Below are 16,002 nucleotides of genomic sequence, written 5' to 3'. Positions count from 1 at the left end.
TCAGATATCACTGCAGAGAGACTCATATTAGACAATTCATATGTGGCATTGTCAACCTAGTTGGACTCTTTCTTCTTGTTCCTCTTTGGCAATCTATAATTTTCCGATTTGTGACCCATCTTGTCATAATTAAAACATTTTCCTTGGAATATTGAATTCTTAGAGATTCCACCTTTAGGTTCCATATTGAAACCCGACTTGTGTTTGCCTTTCTTGTTCTTGGAGCTTTCACCACGCTACACCACATTGGCCTTGGCAGCAACAAGGTTGGAGAATTGCCTCTCCGAGCCTTTATTGTCTTCTTCTATGCGAAGTGTAACAATTAGGTTTTCAACATTCATCTCTTTCCTTTTGTGCTTTAAATAGTTCTTGAAGTCTTTCCACGCACGGGGTAGCTTCTCAATGATTGCAGCTACTTGGTAAGACTCACTCATGGTCATTCCCTCAGCATGAATTTCATGGATGATCATTTGGACTTCTTGAACTTGACTACTCACAGTCTTTGAGTCTATCCTCTTCAAATTTAAGAATTGATCCACAAGGAACTTTTTCGCACAAGCATCCTTGATTTGTATTAATGGTCTAAGGACTCCCAAAGTTCCTTGGCAGAACTCTTTGTGCTATACATGCTATAAAGTGCATCAGTCAAGCCGTTCATAACATAGTTCCGACATAGGAAATCAGATTGTTTCCGTGAGTCAACAGTTTGTGCATTTAACCCATCCTCTCCAACAGTGGGAGGATCCTCTTTTAAGAATCTCGCAAGATTCAAAGTTGTTAAATAAAATAACATTTTTTTGGCCAAGTTTTAAAGTTTAGTCCTCCAAACTTTTCAGGTTTCTCTTTGTGATTCATAGGAATCAAAACTGCCTATGATTGAGTTGAGGTTGTAGGAGCCTTCACATTCATGTCATTTCCCATATTTCAACTTAACAAATTTGAAATGCAAATCTGTTTTAAGATTGTTGGCCCAACTCATAGTAAATCAGGAGAAATCGGATGATGACAATCAAAAGAATATGTCAAAGTTATTTAACATGGAAATTGAAATACACTTTAAATGGGACTTGAACCGAAAGCAATACATTAAAGAGGAAGAATCTTTGGGGTACGTCAGACGCTTCCCTTAAAATAGATTCATCCCCTCCGATGTATGCTTGAGGATCTAATGGATGTTTGTTTCCCAAGATACAACAATGAACAACTGTATACATAGCACAAAATAGACCGCCACGGCGAACTTGATATGTGCCTTCCTTTTAACACTGTAAAAATCAAATCGACAAAATTCTCAAAACATTGACAAGACTCACAAAATATTAAGAAGACTCTCAAAGCACTCTTAGCATGACCCTTAAATCAAAAGAGAAAAAATAAAACCCAACAAACTTATCTTCATCAAGGGGGGGGGATCCCAATTTATAGTGGAGGTCTTTTGTTGGTACAATGAACATACCATATTACCATTAATGTCTCATTAACAAGCTCGGGAAAACAAAAAGTGTCATACCACACATATAACATTAATATAGATAATGTAATTAATGATAATGATATGATATATGAATGATTATGATATTATGTTCCTAATTTATCATGAAGTCTCTATGGTAGACACACATTAAGTCGTACACCAGTCTCCTCTGGGCGGTCTCGGTCACTCTTCCCTTTCAGCTCTGATGCACGTCTTTTGGGTTCTCAACGGTTGTTGGGTCAAGTCACATCAAACTGTGGCTGGAGTATAAGTCACCACTCTCTCACATCACTGTTTGGCACGAGAACTAGCGCAAGTCAAGGATTACTTTAGGCCCAACATTACTCTAGGCTGAAGTCATATGGTCTCGTACTACATATGGTCCATATACTACCCCTATGGCACCAACAAACTTGGTTTAGTATCCTTTTTCACTTAGAAATGAGATCCTCAACAGGAGGCATATGTTGGATTCCATTTCTCAACCCTATGTTTAGCCACATATGATGGACAAATGCTCTTCATGTCCTCTCACGGGTTGGTTACCGGTTTTAAGCATCCATGAGCTCTTATCTATTATATGCAACCCTACCATCTCATGACCTCACAGGATCCATCCGCTGATATCACGAGTTAACCAATTTCAATACCTCTACCGAAAGGGTAGTAGTACTCATGAGGTTATCTAACCAAACACTTCTAGACACCTAGCATTCATGTAAGTTCACTAGGGTAACGGGCAAACCTACAACCCTAGTTGGTAAATAGACATAAGAGAAACTAAGTCTCAAAACCAATCCCACACACATTCTCATATCATCATCCAAATTATACTGAAAAATAGTAGCAAACATACTTTCTTACCTTTCATCCTCGCAAAGTCACACACATAATCACAAGATAATAAATACTAAAGCAAGACAAGATATCAATACTGAAAATTAATTAACATCATCAAACATGCAATATAAGGTTAAGTATATTCATCACCTTTCAATTCGATTCCGTTCTCCAAAGTCCCAAATTTCACTCTCACAAGTCGGTGTTTATATTAAAATAAACCTAATAATGTAAGAGAATTAATAAAAAATAAAAAAATAAAAAGTAAATTGGGTTTCATAAGGTATCCCAAAATCATTCCACAAAAATCCAATTTGACAACTAGGTTCAAACTTGCTGTTCTCAACCTAGTGTTGCAAAAAGTCACTATTTCGCCACCGATTCAAAGTTAAATCAAAACGAAACTTTGAGAAAGTTTAATTGGAAGCAATAGGGTCCTAAGGGTACCATCAATTTGACTCAATTGGTTCTAAATCAAATAGGCCCAAATTTGGCTCTCTAAATCGTCTGTGGGAGTCTTAGAGAGTCAAAACGCGAAATATTTTGCAATAATTCGCACAAACAACTCACATACTAGAGGGAAGCATTAAAACAACTATTTAAGAGCATTCAAAATACCAAATAAGCTTCAGCTACCAAAATCCCACATTCAAAGTGAAGAAAACCCTACAAAACTATGTTTAAAGAAGAGGGTTTCAGGATTCTCACTTTTTTCAATGTTCTCACGACGATCCGAGTCACAAAGCACCTTTGGTTGGATGGAATCTATTCTTCTCCTTGGTTTCTCCTCTTCCCCATGCCTCAGCCCCACTCTAGCATTAGAAAATGCGTTTAGAGGTGAGTTGAAACATACAATAAGGTTTTAAAACTCGAAATCCTTATTATGTCCCGTCACTAGGGAGGGGCGGGCGGTTGAGTCACCCAATCGGCCACTCAACCAGTCCATGTTCCGATTCCAGTGATTTTTTATTTGAATGAAAGGTCTTTTGATTATTTTCGTTTAGGTATATTTACATCGTCGATCGGACTCTCCATCGTCAGTCTACAGACGTGCCAACATCACCTTTTAATTCCTTCATGACTAACATTCTCTCTCCTTTTAAATTCTAGGAGAGGTGTCGAGTCATCGCTAGGGCCATCCACCAACATTGGGTCAACTTTAGAACCTTCGAGTTCGACTCGAATGGCCCATAGTTGTTGCCATCTCGAGTTTCGGATTTGAGGTCTTGAAACCATGGGTTAAAGGGTTAGAAATCCGGGGATTTCACAAAAAGTCTTTGTGATTTACCATCAAACTTGGAAACGAAGAGTTTCGATTCTTAATGAATCAAGTTTGGGAAATAAAGAGCTTTGGTCATTTATAACCAAGCTAGGAAAATGAAAAGTTCATTGGGAAATGAAAGTCCCATAACCCTCCATTCATGAACAATGCTTGGGAAATCAAAAGCCCCAATATTCATTAACATATTATGCATGAACTATCCTTGGGATTTGAAATACTCAATTGTCCATAATTATTCCATGCACTTATTTCCACAAAATCTCCTTAATGACTAATTTTCATTCACTCATGCTCAAAGAGCCATATTCCAACACTTTCTTCTAACCTTACTAAGTTATGGGTTTCATGTTCTATGCGATGGGAGCACGACTCCTACATGCAAGTAGGGTGCAAGTTTGGCCCTGGTGGCCCTGACCCGCCCTAAGCCCGCCCTGAGCCTGAATAGGGCTTGGGCTAAAGATTTTGGCCCTAAGGGCGGGTTAGGGCCAAAATATTCTGGCCCTGAACCAGGGCCAAGGGCGGGCTGGGATTACTCTCGGCCCGCCCAGCCCCATCCCGGCCCGTCCCCGATTTTTAGCCCCGACCCAAGCCCCGATTTTGGCAATGATCTTAGCCCCGATTTTGGCCCCGATCTTGACCCCGACCTGTGCCCCGATTTTGGCCCCGACCTAGGCCCCGATTTTGGCCCCGATCTTAGCCCCGATCTTAGCCCCGATTTTGGCCCCGATCTTGACCTTGACCCGGGCCTTGATTTTGGCCCTGACCCAGGCCCTGATCCTAGCCCTGATTTTGGCCCTGATCTTGGCCCTGATTCTGGCCCTGATTTGAGTCTAAAGATTCTGGACCCTCCACCCACATTGAGAGGAATTAATTGTAATACATATAGGTGGATACTTGACACGTGTCAAATTTTAAAAACATGATCATGTTTTGTAGAAAATTAATAAAAATAATCTATAACCTCATTACCAATGTAATAAACATCTATTTGATTTTGGCCCTGATCCTGACCCTAATTTTGGCTCTAATCTTAATATTAATTTGACGATGATCATGTACTACAATACTAGATTTTTACCCTGATCTTCATACTAACATTGATATGAGTCTTGATTTTGATATTTAGTCACTTTGATCATATTAGATTATAAATTCACTTTTTATATTATTTTTAAGGTAATTTTTATTTTTCCAACAAAGTCATTTTTAGTTCAATAAAATATGGATTTTGTTTTTTGACTAAGGCGAGATAATATATTATAAATAATAAAAACTATTACATAAAGAATTAATATCTAACAAATCTATACCCTAACTTCTCATCATGAATATCTAACAAATCTACTGTGATATTTCAAAAAGAATTATTAAAAACATATAGCTATGTTTGTAACTAAAACATCATTTTCTTTAACTATGAAAAAAATACTTTTTTTTTTGTTGAATACTAAATTATTGTCGATTTACTTGTTAACAAGGTTTTGAATATGATTTTTTTTGTATTGAATAAATATATCAATTTATTAAACAGTTGTGAATGAAAACATACTTACTTACGGCTTAAATTCTTGACTTTGAAGATAAAATTTTCATTTATCAGATTCCTTTTGAATTATGAATCTCTGATGTTTCTAAGTTTACAAAAAGAGTTTGTGTGACATTCTCTGTAATTGACTTGACTTTCAAATATGCCTAAATTTAATTACAATTCTTCTCTCTACTTATTCTATTTCATGAATAATTTTAACTCTTTGCTGCTGGAGAAAAACCAAAGGAAAAAACAGAATAAGAGAGAGAGAGAGAGAGAGAGAGAGAGAGAATTAAAATACCCTAGAAATTTGGATTTCTCTATTTCTCTAAAATCTAAATGGGTATAAATAGTTAAATACATATTGAATCTAAGTTTTGGATTATTTGTTGACATCTTTAATATTTTATTTTCCATAATTGAGTTTGGAATTTAAGTATTTAATTACTTTAATATGTATTTTAATTACTACCTGTCTTACATTTGATATTTACGACCAAAGATATGGTCAATTAAAGCTAGGGACAAGGCCAATTAGGGCCCGGGGCCAGACAGGGGGGCAATCGTGGGGCCAATCAGGGCCAGGGCCAATCAGGGCCAGGGACAGGGCCAATTAGGGCCAGGGATAGGGACAGGGCCAATTAGGGCCAATCAGGGCTAATCAGGGCCAATCAGGGCCAACCCATCCCGACCCGGCCCAATTAGGGCCAATTAGGGAAGGAATGGGCTTGGCTTGGCCCTGTAAGGCTTAGGGCCAGGGACAATAATTATTGGCCCTGAACTAGGGCCAGGGCGGGAATGGGCTCAAATTATACCATATAGGGCTGGGCTTGGGATTGCAAAAGCCCGGCCCAGCCCGGCCCAGTTGCAGCCCTACATGCAAGGGCCAATGACATGAAACTCATTATTATTATTATTATTTTTGGTAAATAACATTCTATTGAACGGAGGAAAAACGTGAGGCCGAGCAGAGCTCTAATAGCCACACAGTGGATACAGGCCAATCTCTACCCTCCCTCAAAGTGAGTGCCATCCTTGCTAGACGATTTGCCACTTGATTAGATCTCCTAGAGACATACATTGCCTTGAAATTTAAACACTTAGATGCTAAATATAGAACATGATACACATTAATTAGGTCTTAGAAGGTGGAAGTTTTCAACCTTTTAAGGGGTGGGGCATTCTTTTCATCTAAAACTTCTCCTCTCCCCTCCCCCTCCAAACATATGCATGTCTAAGCATCAAACATCACAACCTTGGAGAACTCTCTTCCTACACTATACATAGCAGATGAAGCCAAATCACCTTGAAACATTAGAATTGGAGCATGGTTCCTCATCGACATGGAAGGCTATATGAAAATTGCCTCCATTATGAATGATATTTTGGTACTGTACAAGAATTTTGAATCTTACTCTTTCTTGTTTTTCTCTAAGGAAGCTAATGAAATTGCTCATTCCCTAGCCCAGAAAGCCCATACTTTGACAAGAAAAACTGAGTGGTACGTATTCTACTATGGGCCTCTAGCCGGTTGGAGTTCTATCCCTGCTTTTTATTTGGAATGGAAATTTTCTTAAAAGAAAAAAATAAGCAAAAATCCTTTTTATTTTATTTGTTAGATTCACAGAATCTTATAAACAGTAAAACTTGCATGTGCCGTATCTATCAATTTTATCTGTGCCTGATTTTGTCGTCCCTCTTTGGGAATTCCACTTTTTTACTTTGCTGTTGCTGATTGATTGTTTTTGTTTTTGTTGATATTTTCTTTTGCCTAGTTGTTTGTTTTGCCTTAACGACTAAGGAAGAGTAGTAGGTTTCCATGACTGAGTCACTCACGTGGACATTGTCGGCGTCGCTCTTATCGAAGGCGCAGATTAGCTGAGTGTCTGAGTCTCGTGGCGTCCGCAGTAAATATGAACCAGTCTCACGTGATGATTTTTATCTTCTTCGTAAACGACAAGCGATTTTACTTCAGAGAGATCTCATCCATTGAGGTAAGTCGGTAACAGAGCTTCCAGCGTGGGTCAATCTCACTGGATCCTATCATAAGCTTTACGTCATTCGGCATGTCCTTCCTCAACCACGAGACAGGAATGGGACCCACATCCACTCTCGTGCTCTGCTCTACAGCTGTTACCAACTCCGTTCTTGACTTCTTCCTGTTTTCAACTTTCAAGGCGGTCACCAGCCTCAAAAAGCCCCGTCAGTCCCGACATAACACATAAATTTGCGAAAATGCCACTCGGCCGCACCCTCAGGCGCCGTTTGTTTTCTGATTCTTGTATTTTTTTAAATGTAATTTATTTTGTAAAAAACAACTAAATAAAACCTACATTTAAAATATCTTTTTTTTTAATTTTTTTCTTCCTTATTTATTTATTTTTCCAACCCAAAAGAATAATTAAAAAAATAAAAAATGTTATCTAATTTTACTTTTATTATATTCATATCACTTTTTAATAATTTTTTATTTTCACATATCAAACCATTTTTATTTTTTACTACTAATGAATTTTTAAACTTATTTCTTTTGAAAAGACAATAAAAAATAAGAATTGATAAAAAAAACCTAAACTAAACAAAATATGTTTTAAAATTTTATGACAAAATTTACTTTTTCCCACTTTTTTTCTACGGCCTACAAACAATACCTAAGGGCCAAACAATACCTAAGGGCCTGTCTGGTTACATGAATCTGAAAATTATACCGAATCTGTAAATTTATGGGTAAGGAGTGAAATCTAGAGATTTCATAAAAGCTATACATTTGCACATTTACAAAAATCACGTCGATCAAATAGTTTTTTAGGATGAATTCACATATTTTATTCCACAAACAAACATTTAATTTTATAAATTATGATTCTATAGATTTGAAATCTCTAGATATTTGAAATTTTCAGACTCATGTAACTAAACAGGCCCTAAAGCTAGAAAAATCTTGTTAAGAGTCCTAACAAGAACAGAAAAAGGGACCAGTTTTTCACAGGCAGAAAAAAAAGAATCTCAAAAATCTCACTCTTACAAGTGTTTTCTTTGATGGGAAAGTAAAGTACAAGGTCGCCAATAATTCACCATATTCCTAGAGTCCGCAGCCAAAGACGAGGGAGGGCGTTTAGCTTCAGTACTGCACAACACTGAGCTGCGAATGCCGAAAGATCAACACTGTGCAAGGGTTTTTTTATAACTACATCACTGAAACAACACAACACAAAAAGGGAAGAGAGGAGTTCAAGGGGAAGAAAAAGGGAGAGGGGGAGAGAGAGAGAGAGAGAAAGAAGACAAATCCAATGACACACTGAAAATTGCCTGTGACAATATACATATGAAAAAGCCAAGTTTTAAGCCACAAATCTGGTGAGAAGAACAGTAACATTAAGGGTTGTTGACAATTTGTACACCTGATGATGAGAAAAGTATAGCGAGTTGGTTTGCTTTATTGTATGTTTCACATGACATGCTCTTTGGTTAACCAACAAAAAAGTCTCCAATATTACAACCTATGCCCCACCATTTTATGAAAATATATCCAGTGTCCCTTGCAACAACAACACAGGAGGAACACACAAGCCCTTTCTTTTTTCTTTTTTTCTAATTTTTTCATTTTTTGGGTTTTTGGTAGAAGTACACACAAGTCACTACAGCATGAAAAGAAAATTCACTTGCTTTCTCTGTTTGCGTCTTTGTCACATCATCTTCACCATCTCAGATCTTGGCTGCAAATATAAGTCATGACCCATTTTGTGAGCTAATATGTGCAGGAAATTCTGTTATACATCAACAAGGCCAATTGGCCGAAAACAACACGTAGGGGGTTCTCTGTCAAACCATCTATTATGCTAAGGGAATTCATGTCAATACAAGGCTGAATTCCTGAAAATCCACAAAAGAGTAAATATGCATAGTGGCAACTTTCAATAAATTTTCCAGTTACAGATCCAGATGAGAAAAAAAGGCAGGAAACAGGAAGAGAGAGAGAGATAGAGAAAGGAAGAGGAAGCCACATCTGTATAGATCAAATTCATTGATTCAAAAAAACAGACTAGCACCGAGTAAAATAGCTTTTGCTCTTTCAAACAAATAGCCAGGGATGACATTGGCTTGTAATGGGATTCTAATTTCTAAGTTGTAAAACAGCCTAATTGAAACAAATGCACCCCTTGAATCATTTTCAACTTCCTCTACTAGAGAACTGTGTTTATGAATCTTATTGCCCTTGCCCACCGAGCAGTCTCCGAAGAGAAAATTTCATCACTGGCATTTTAATTCAGTTGCATTTCGATTGAGTTAAAAAGACTAAGACCCATGGGGTGGTTATTTGTGTTTTCTATCCAGCTAAGTAGATTTATCTTTGAAGAAGGGAAAAGTACTAATTAGGGTGTCAAATAAACTAGACTTCTGGGAGTCTTTCTGTGACTGTTCCATGCACTACCTAACTATCAAACCAAACAACGTAATAGGTGAGCCATGAAGTGATTTGCTAAAAGTTCAAATGGAAACCAGGAGATTCTATTACCAAAACCCAAGGTAGAAGGCAAGGCCAAAGAAATATAAAGCAAAGGTGTGAGAAAAAAAAAAAGTAATAAGGTGGAAGTTAAAATAATTGAAAGGCAAGAGTTTGTTGGTAGAAATTAATCACCTTCAATATTTGTTAAAAGGAATGGTGTGACCTCGACCTGCCCTTACTTCGGAATGGCCTGCAAGCCTCAATGCTCAGGTCTACAGCTGCAGCAAGTGCCATAAAGATGGCTGCATCCTCCACACAGGTCACATGCCGCATTGCAAGATGAACTAATGGCTTGCTACTCTTACCTTCCCCTTGCACTCTACAATTCATCACAAAGCCCCCAACAATGGGACTCAGAGATGCAAAGTCACCACTGCTCTGTGGGCTTGGCACAGGTGTCCCTGATTGTGTCTGCTTATCAGTGTCGATGAAGAATACCCCACCTTTGTCAGCACTGATCATCACCTCTGAGAAAAGGAGATCTCCCCCCTCTTGGCCTTCAGAAAGGAGGTGGAATCTACAACAGATTAAATCTTTGATGCCGCAACGTTCACGCCAGGCCTCAAGTTTGCCCCAAGGTTGCCAACTCTCAAGCCCACAGGCATCTGGACGTACAATGAGCCAGGCTCCAGGGTTGGATCGTGCTACACGATCACAGCCCATAGAGGGGACAAACGGGGTTACCATGAAAGCGGCAGCAACTGCTGAACCAGACAGATCATGAATCATTATCTTCCAGCCCTTCCTCTCCCTCCTCTCAGCCTCCAGGTCAAACCCATTAGTTGAGTTTGACCGGTAATTGCACATTTGGTCCCGCTGTGATCCTCTGCAAGTTTGTCAAGATGCATAAAGAGTCATAACAATATCCAAAGCATGGGATACCTTTGTTATACAAAAACTAAACAATAACTAGCCGAATACTAACACAAGAATAATATGAAATGCTAATTGAACAATGACTAGCATAGCAGTAATACTAATAAGTACGAGATAGAGACTGAAAAATTGGGTTCCTTTGTCACAAACTTGATAAGGCTCCTAATTACACTAAACTTTATGGTCAGCATCAGATGCTGCACTGAACCATTCTAACAAAGTAATCTTAACTTCTTAAAGATCCAATGTTAGAGCTAGAAGTTGAAGCGAGATTCATACCCCATACACCAAGAGTTATTAGCCAAGACACTCGTTAACTACTTGGCTTTGGATTTTAGCATACAGTCCAGATTAGTCAGAAGTCCTAGATTAATCCATAGATGGATTATTTGGACAGCATAACAAAGACAACATCAACAGACTGAGCTACACATTGACTTATCAGATGGGGGGGGGGGGATCCCCTACTAAACTTTGTTTTCTTCAGTGGGTGGTTTAAAACTATCAAACCTTATATGTTAATCTCTCACTGTAAGTTTTTCAGTTATGGAACACCCCTCAATATTATCAAAGCAAATTAGGTGTCATTGATATGCTGATGAACATTTAATGTTCAAAAAGGAAACCATCTCTTACCGTCGGTCACGACTGAATTTGCAACTGAAAATGGGCTGTTTGATGGAGCCTTGCAACTGGACTATTTGAGGACTTAATGTCGTCTCATCTTCAAACTGGAAAACATATCTTGGGTCAGGATCCAACTTTACTCTTAGATGCAGCTCGGCTTTAGATTTACTACCTTCCTGCTTGCTTTTACCAATGCCAATCCATCCACTGTGAAGTACCACTGGCTTCCCTTCCCCCCATTCAGCACCAACCTGCAACTTGAAAGTCCCAATTGGCTGCTTCTTGCTGCCGACACCACAGTTGAAGCCCTGAGAAGCAACGAAAATTGCAATCTCTAGATATGCATGAGAGGGATGGAAACAGCTAGGGGCCAACAATGCTTTAACATCAGTTTCTTCTAGATAGATGCTTGTTGCAATGCTATTAAGTTCTGGAGTAGCTTCAGGGGAGGATATTAATGGAACAGATGCCGTTTGAACAGGGAAGCCACGAAGACGTATCTCACAGAGAGCTGGTGAAGATGATGCACAGATTTTATCTCGTGCTCTCTTCGAAGCTGCTACTGGGATTCTCAAGCCCAATGATCCAATGGATAACCTCACAAAAACCTGCGGGTCCATTCAGGTCAGAACTCCTTCGACATTGTACAAAAATTGGACTCTTTATTTTCTTGAGGACCCTGATAAAGAATAGCAAATTGATAATCAGGTAAACTTCTATGTAAGTTGGATGTGCATCACTAGTGAGCATACAACTGATATCACACTATTTTTTTTATTTTTTTTTGAAACAGGAGTATTTTCACTTGGTCAGCCTACAAAATTCATCTCATGTATGGTTTTCGCTTTTAGAGAAGAAAAACTAAGAGCAGGTGCCACTGTACATTTAAGGAAATACCCATTTGATGAGAGAGAAGGTGAGCAAATTGTTCAAGCTTATTTTTAATTAGGGATAAAGAATACTCTGCATTATGAAGAAAGAGTTGCTTCAAAAGAAGTAGAAAGAAACAGTAAAGCCCAGTTGCAGAATAATAAAACTGGATGTAGGAATCTCTCAAAGGCTGCAAAAAATGAATCATGATACCTTAGCTTTAATCAATTTGTGTATGCAAAAAGAGAAAATCTATCAAACAAAACCAAGTATACGTGTGAAACTCTCAAATGCTGCAAGAGATGAATCATGATACCTTTAGCTTTAACCAACTTGTGCATGCAAAAGGAGAAAATCTATCAAAATAAAAATAAGATAAAAATTCTTTTTCTTTTTTACTTTTCCCCCTATAGTTGATTGCACTTTCCATAGACAAATTGCAGCGTTTTGCTTTTGTTTGATGATTCATTGTCTCTGCATTCTTAACTTAGGAAACAGCAGAATACAAGCAGCTTACTCCTAGACATTAGCAAGCTGGAGTAGGTGGTGGGGGTAGTAGACCCATCTCTGAAGCAGTCAAGTCCTTAACTTGGAAGGAACCCATTGCCCACTAATAATGAGGGGGTGAAAGGAAGGCAACTCCAGATTATGAAAAGATTTTTGAATTGTAAGGAAAAAGATAACTAATATTTATTAGTGCTAAGTTTGGTATTTCTCTTTACCACCCAAGGAAAAAGTACTACGTTCCTAAGATGGACAACTTTAATGTTAAAAAGAATACAATTTTAACTTTTAGGTATTCTTTGAGATCAGGCAAGGAAGATACCTAAACCTTCCCTACCATTTCGAATTAAGAACCCAAGGTAGCTCTCTCGCCAAGCTCCCAAGTACCAAATCAGACAGAGAGAGAGCATCATAAACTTGAGAAACCCAAGCGATTCTAGAATGTTTTCTTCTGCAGTACTCACTCCATTTGTTGTCAATGGCAAAGCCAAGGCTGCTAAGTGGAAAACGTACCGGTGTCTTCGTATGGTGTTTTGGCATCATTTGTGCCATCTTTGCCATTGCAGTGATAGTTACAGGATTAGTTGTATTCATCGGCTACATGATCATCGGACCAAGAATTCCCTTCATCAGCATTATCTATACCAATCTTGATGAGCTTGCTAGCTCCCAGGCAGAGATAGTGCAAATTCAGATGACCCTCGTCGTCAGAGCAGAGAACGACAACGCCAGAGCCCATGCTACCTTCTCAGATTTCGACCTCTTCCTCTCTTTCCATGGAATCGATATAGCCAACTTAAAGATCGACCCTTTTGATGTACCCAAGAACCAGTCTACAGATTTTAAATTTGTTGTTGACTCGGAACCAATCCCACTAGACCCACAAGGCGAAGAAGAAGTAGCCCTAGCCATCCAGCAGAATAAGATAAGCTTCGACTTGAAAGGGAGTATCAGGACCCAATGGAAGGTAGGCATACTTGGATCTGTTAAGTTCTGGAGCCACTTAGACTGCCAACTCCAGTTTTTCGTTCAAAATCGAAGCAGCATACCCTCGGAATGCACCACCAAGTCACACTGATTAGATCTTTCTAGCAAATGTTCTCTGTTATCTACAAATGTAAGTCAGTTTAGTTTACATTTTTCCATTTTTCCTTTCTTTTCTTTTTTGGGTTAGTTCATTTCAATGTACTTGCTTCCATTCGATTTAAGGCTTGGGTTTAGGGAATCATCATTCGAACTTACTGAGCACAATAACTGTAATAAGAAGAAAAGAAACAGTGCAGAATGAAAGATAACTCTTTTATTTCTCCTGCTACATATTTGTTACCTTTGAAACTTTGATTCTATGAAAATAAGAGCTGAGTATGCATATCTGAAACCGAATTCATTCATTTCTTAGCCAATTTTCAATCTAGTATCGGCTAAAGAGAAGGGTGGAAAATCATAACATGAAAGAGTTAGAAATGACAAGTAGCAGAGAGCGGACCTTTATATGAAGCTTTCTCTCTAACCAACACCACCACCAACCACCCGCGCGAATTAGCAGAGAAAGAGATGAAATCCTTACGAACGGAGCTGAAAATCCCCCACCCACAACCCAAAAATGAAAGAAAAAGAAACGCCTCTTTGGATTCCGAAACCGAATAGAAAGTATCTTGATAAAATATAAGAGGAAACCCAAAATAAAAAACAGTCTTTCTTTTCCCTGCGAATCAGCTAATGGGTCCTTAAAATCTGGGCCAGAAATCCTTCAGACAAAGTTAAAGAACGACAACATTCCCTGAAATTAACTATACTTGCAGAAACAAGAACCATTGATGGGATCTCTCAATGGGTTGACCATGAAAACCCCTAGAATTCGTGTTTCGACTAAGCTCCGGTCACCGGAAAAGCTCGAAAGAACCCACCCCAGAAAAAAAGAAAAAGCGAAGAAATTAAAGAAATCCGATAAAGAGAAGCAAAAACACAAATGGGTTATGGGTGGGTAATGGTAATGGGTGTAGCGTTGGTAATGGGTGTAGCGTTGGAGGGAGTCGATGAAAAGAGCTTTGAATGCGATAGAACGCAGAACGATGACGAAGAAGATAAAATTGAATTAAAGATTGGCTTTTTTCTTATTTGTTTCGTGATTTTAAAATAACTGAATTGAAACAAAATTTGGAAACAATAATAATAAAGAAAAGAGAAGGGAAGGGAAGAACAGGGACAGTTGCTGAAATTGAATACAGCTGTAAATCCGTAATGGAACTCCAATGGGGATTGCTACCTGACAAATTGATGACTTCATAACCCTTTCAATCCAACGCACCTTGCCAACATATTGAAATAGGCTTCCATGTTATGCTGTTAGAGAGGCGTGGGTGTTCAATCCAAATTCTATTTTTTTCCCTTTTCCTAAAATCAAAACCAGAACCCGGAGAAAGTCTTCTTTTCCTTATTATTCTTTTTTTTTTGGGGGGGCGATTTCCTTCCAATCTGACTTGTGCTTTTGACTTGCTTGCCACTTAGGCAGTTTGTTACTGCATGATTTCAACCAAAAACGAAAGAAAAATTAAGTTACTGACTTGGGGTTATTTGGGCCAGCTTGTCTTACACATTGATTATATCTTTAGGGGAAGCTTTGTCGTCCGAAAGATTGAACCCATGATCCCTCCACTGAGAAGTATGGATCTTACCACTCTACCAACCTTGCATTGACATAGATTGAGATATTTTACAAAATGAGTGGTCAAAATCTCAGCCTCAACCACTCGATCGATTCAATCATTACCATATGCAAATAGGGGTGTAAATGAATAACTGAAATCCGCTTCTAAATTTGGAATTTGCATCCGTTTAGGGGTATCCGAATTCGTTTGATTACTAATAGGATGCAGATATGATATACCCCTTTCTTACCGATTATTATTTGTCTGATAAAATTATCCGATTAAGTTATTTATTTAGATTATTTTTCTTATTTTTATAAATTTTTTACCTGTGATATATAACTATTTTTCTAGATTTTCTACTAAAATAGTTACTAAAGTTGTTAAATTCTTAAATTTCAAATCTAGTCCTCACAAATAAAATGGTAAAGAGGTAAATATGTAGTTGAAAACATAGTACCGTGTGTTGGCGAAATATCGCTAGACACACGGCGATAAATCGAGGTGTCGCTAGGGGGTGACATGAAACCCCCTAGCGATACGATTTTTTCTAAAAATCGATGAGAAATCGTCAAAATATTGACGAATATCGTGATATATCGGCAAAAAGTTAGTATATCGCGATAAATTCTCAAAATGTCGAATAAATTTAAAATTCAAAATTTGAAAATCTCGCATTAAATACTCTCTCTCTCATTTAAAAATATTAAAATATCTCTCCGACCTGCAATCTTTCGATTTCTTTCCTTTCTCTTTCTTTGCAGAAACGGAAACCATGGTGGACTCTGTGACCAGCGATCTCTTCTATTTCTTTCCTTTCTCTTTATCTGCAGAAACGGAAATCAT

General features: G+C 38.2%; 2 protein-coding genes across 3 annotated transcripts; one reads left to right on the top strand and one right to left on the bottom strand.

The window, feature by feature from the left end:
* Positions 1-8,397: 8,397 nt before the first annotated feature.
* Positions 8,398-14,084, bottom strand: ASG1 (nuclear factor 1 A-type protein (DUF1005)). 2 transcript variants are annotated; one of them, XM_089140228.1, is made up of 4 exons: positions 13,995-14,084; positions 11,144-11,813; positions 9,764-10,457; positions 8,398-8,840 (listed from the first exon to the last, which is right to left on the bottom strand). In XM_089140228.1, the coding sequence occupies exons 2-3, from the start codon at positions 11,752-11,754 to the stop codon at positions 9,776-9,778; spliced, it is 1,293 nt and encodes a 430-aa protein (XP_088996354.1). In that variant the 5' UTR covers positions 11,755-11,813; positions 13,995-14,084; the 3' UTR covers positions 8,398-8,840; positions 9,764-9,775. The 2 variants fall into 2 exon arrangements, with proteins under 2 accessions (XP_088996354.1, XP_088996355.1); XM_089140229.1 differs by lacking the exon at positions 13,995-14,084 and adding an exon at positions 13,022-13,107.
* On the top strand, positions 12,830-13,586 carry LOC148999512 (late embryogenesis abundant protein). Its single transcript, XM_089140230.1, has one exon. The coding sequence runs from the start codon at positions 12,987-12,989 to the stop codon at positions 13,584-13,586; it is 600 nt and encodes a 199-aa protein (XP_088996356.1). The 5' UTR covers positions 12,830-12,986.
* Positions 14,085-16,002: the final 1,918 nt, after the last annotated feature.

The sequence above is a fragment of the Hakea prostrata genome, chromosome 11 (genome assembly GCF_041222555.1).
Source record: "Hakea prostrata isolate BN-2017 chromosome 11, UWA_Hpros_2, whole genome shotgun sequence".
Taxonomy (NCBI): Eukaryota; Viridiplantae; Streptophyta; class Magnoliopsida; order Proteales; family Proteaceae; genus Hakea; species Hakea prostrata.
Note: the sequence above shows the minus strand (reverse complement) of the source record. Positions and strands in the feature narration are given on the sequence as shown.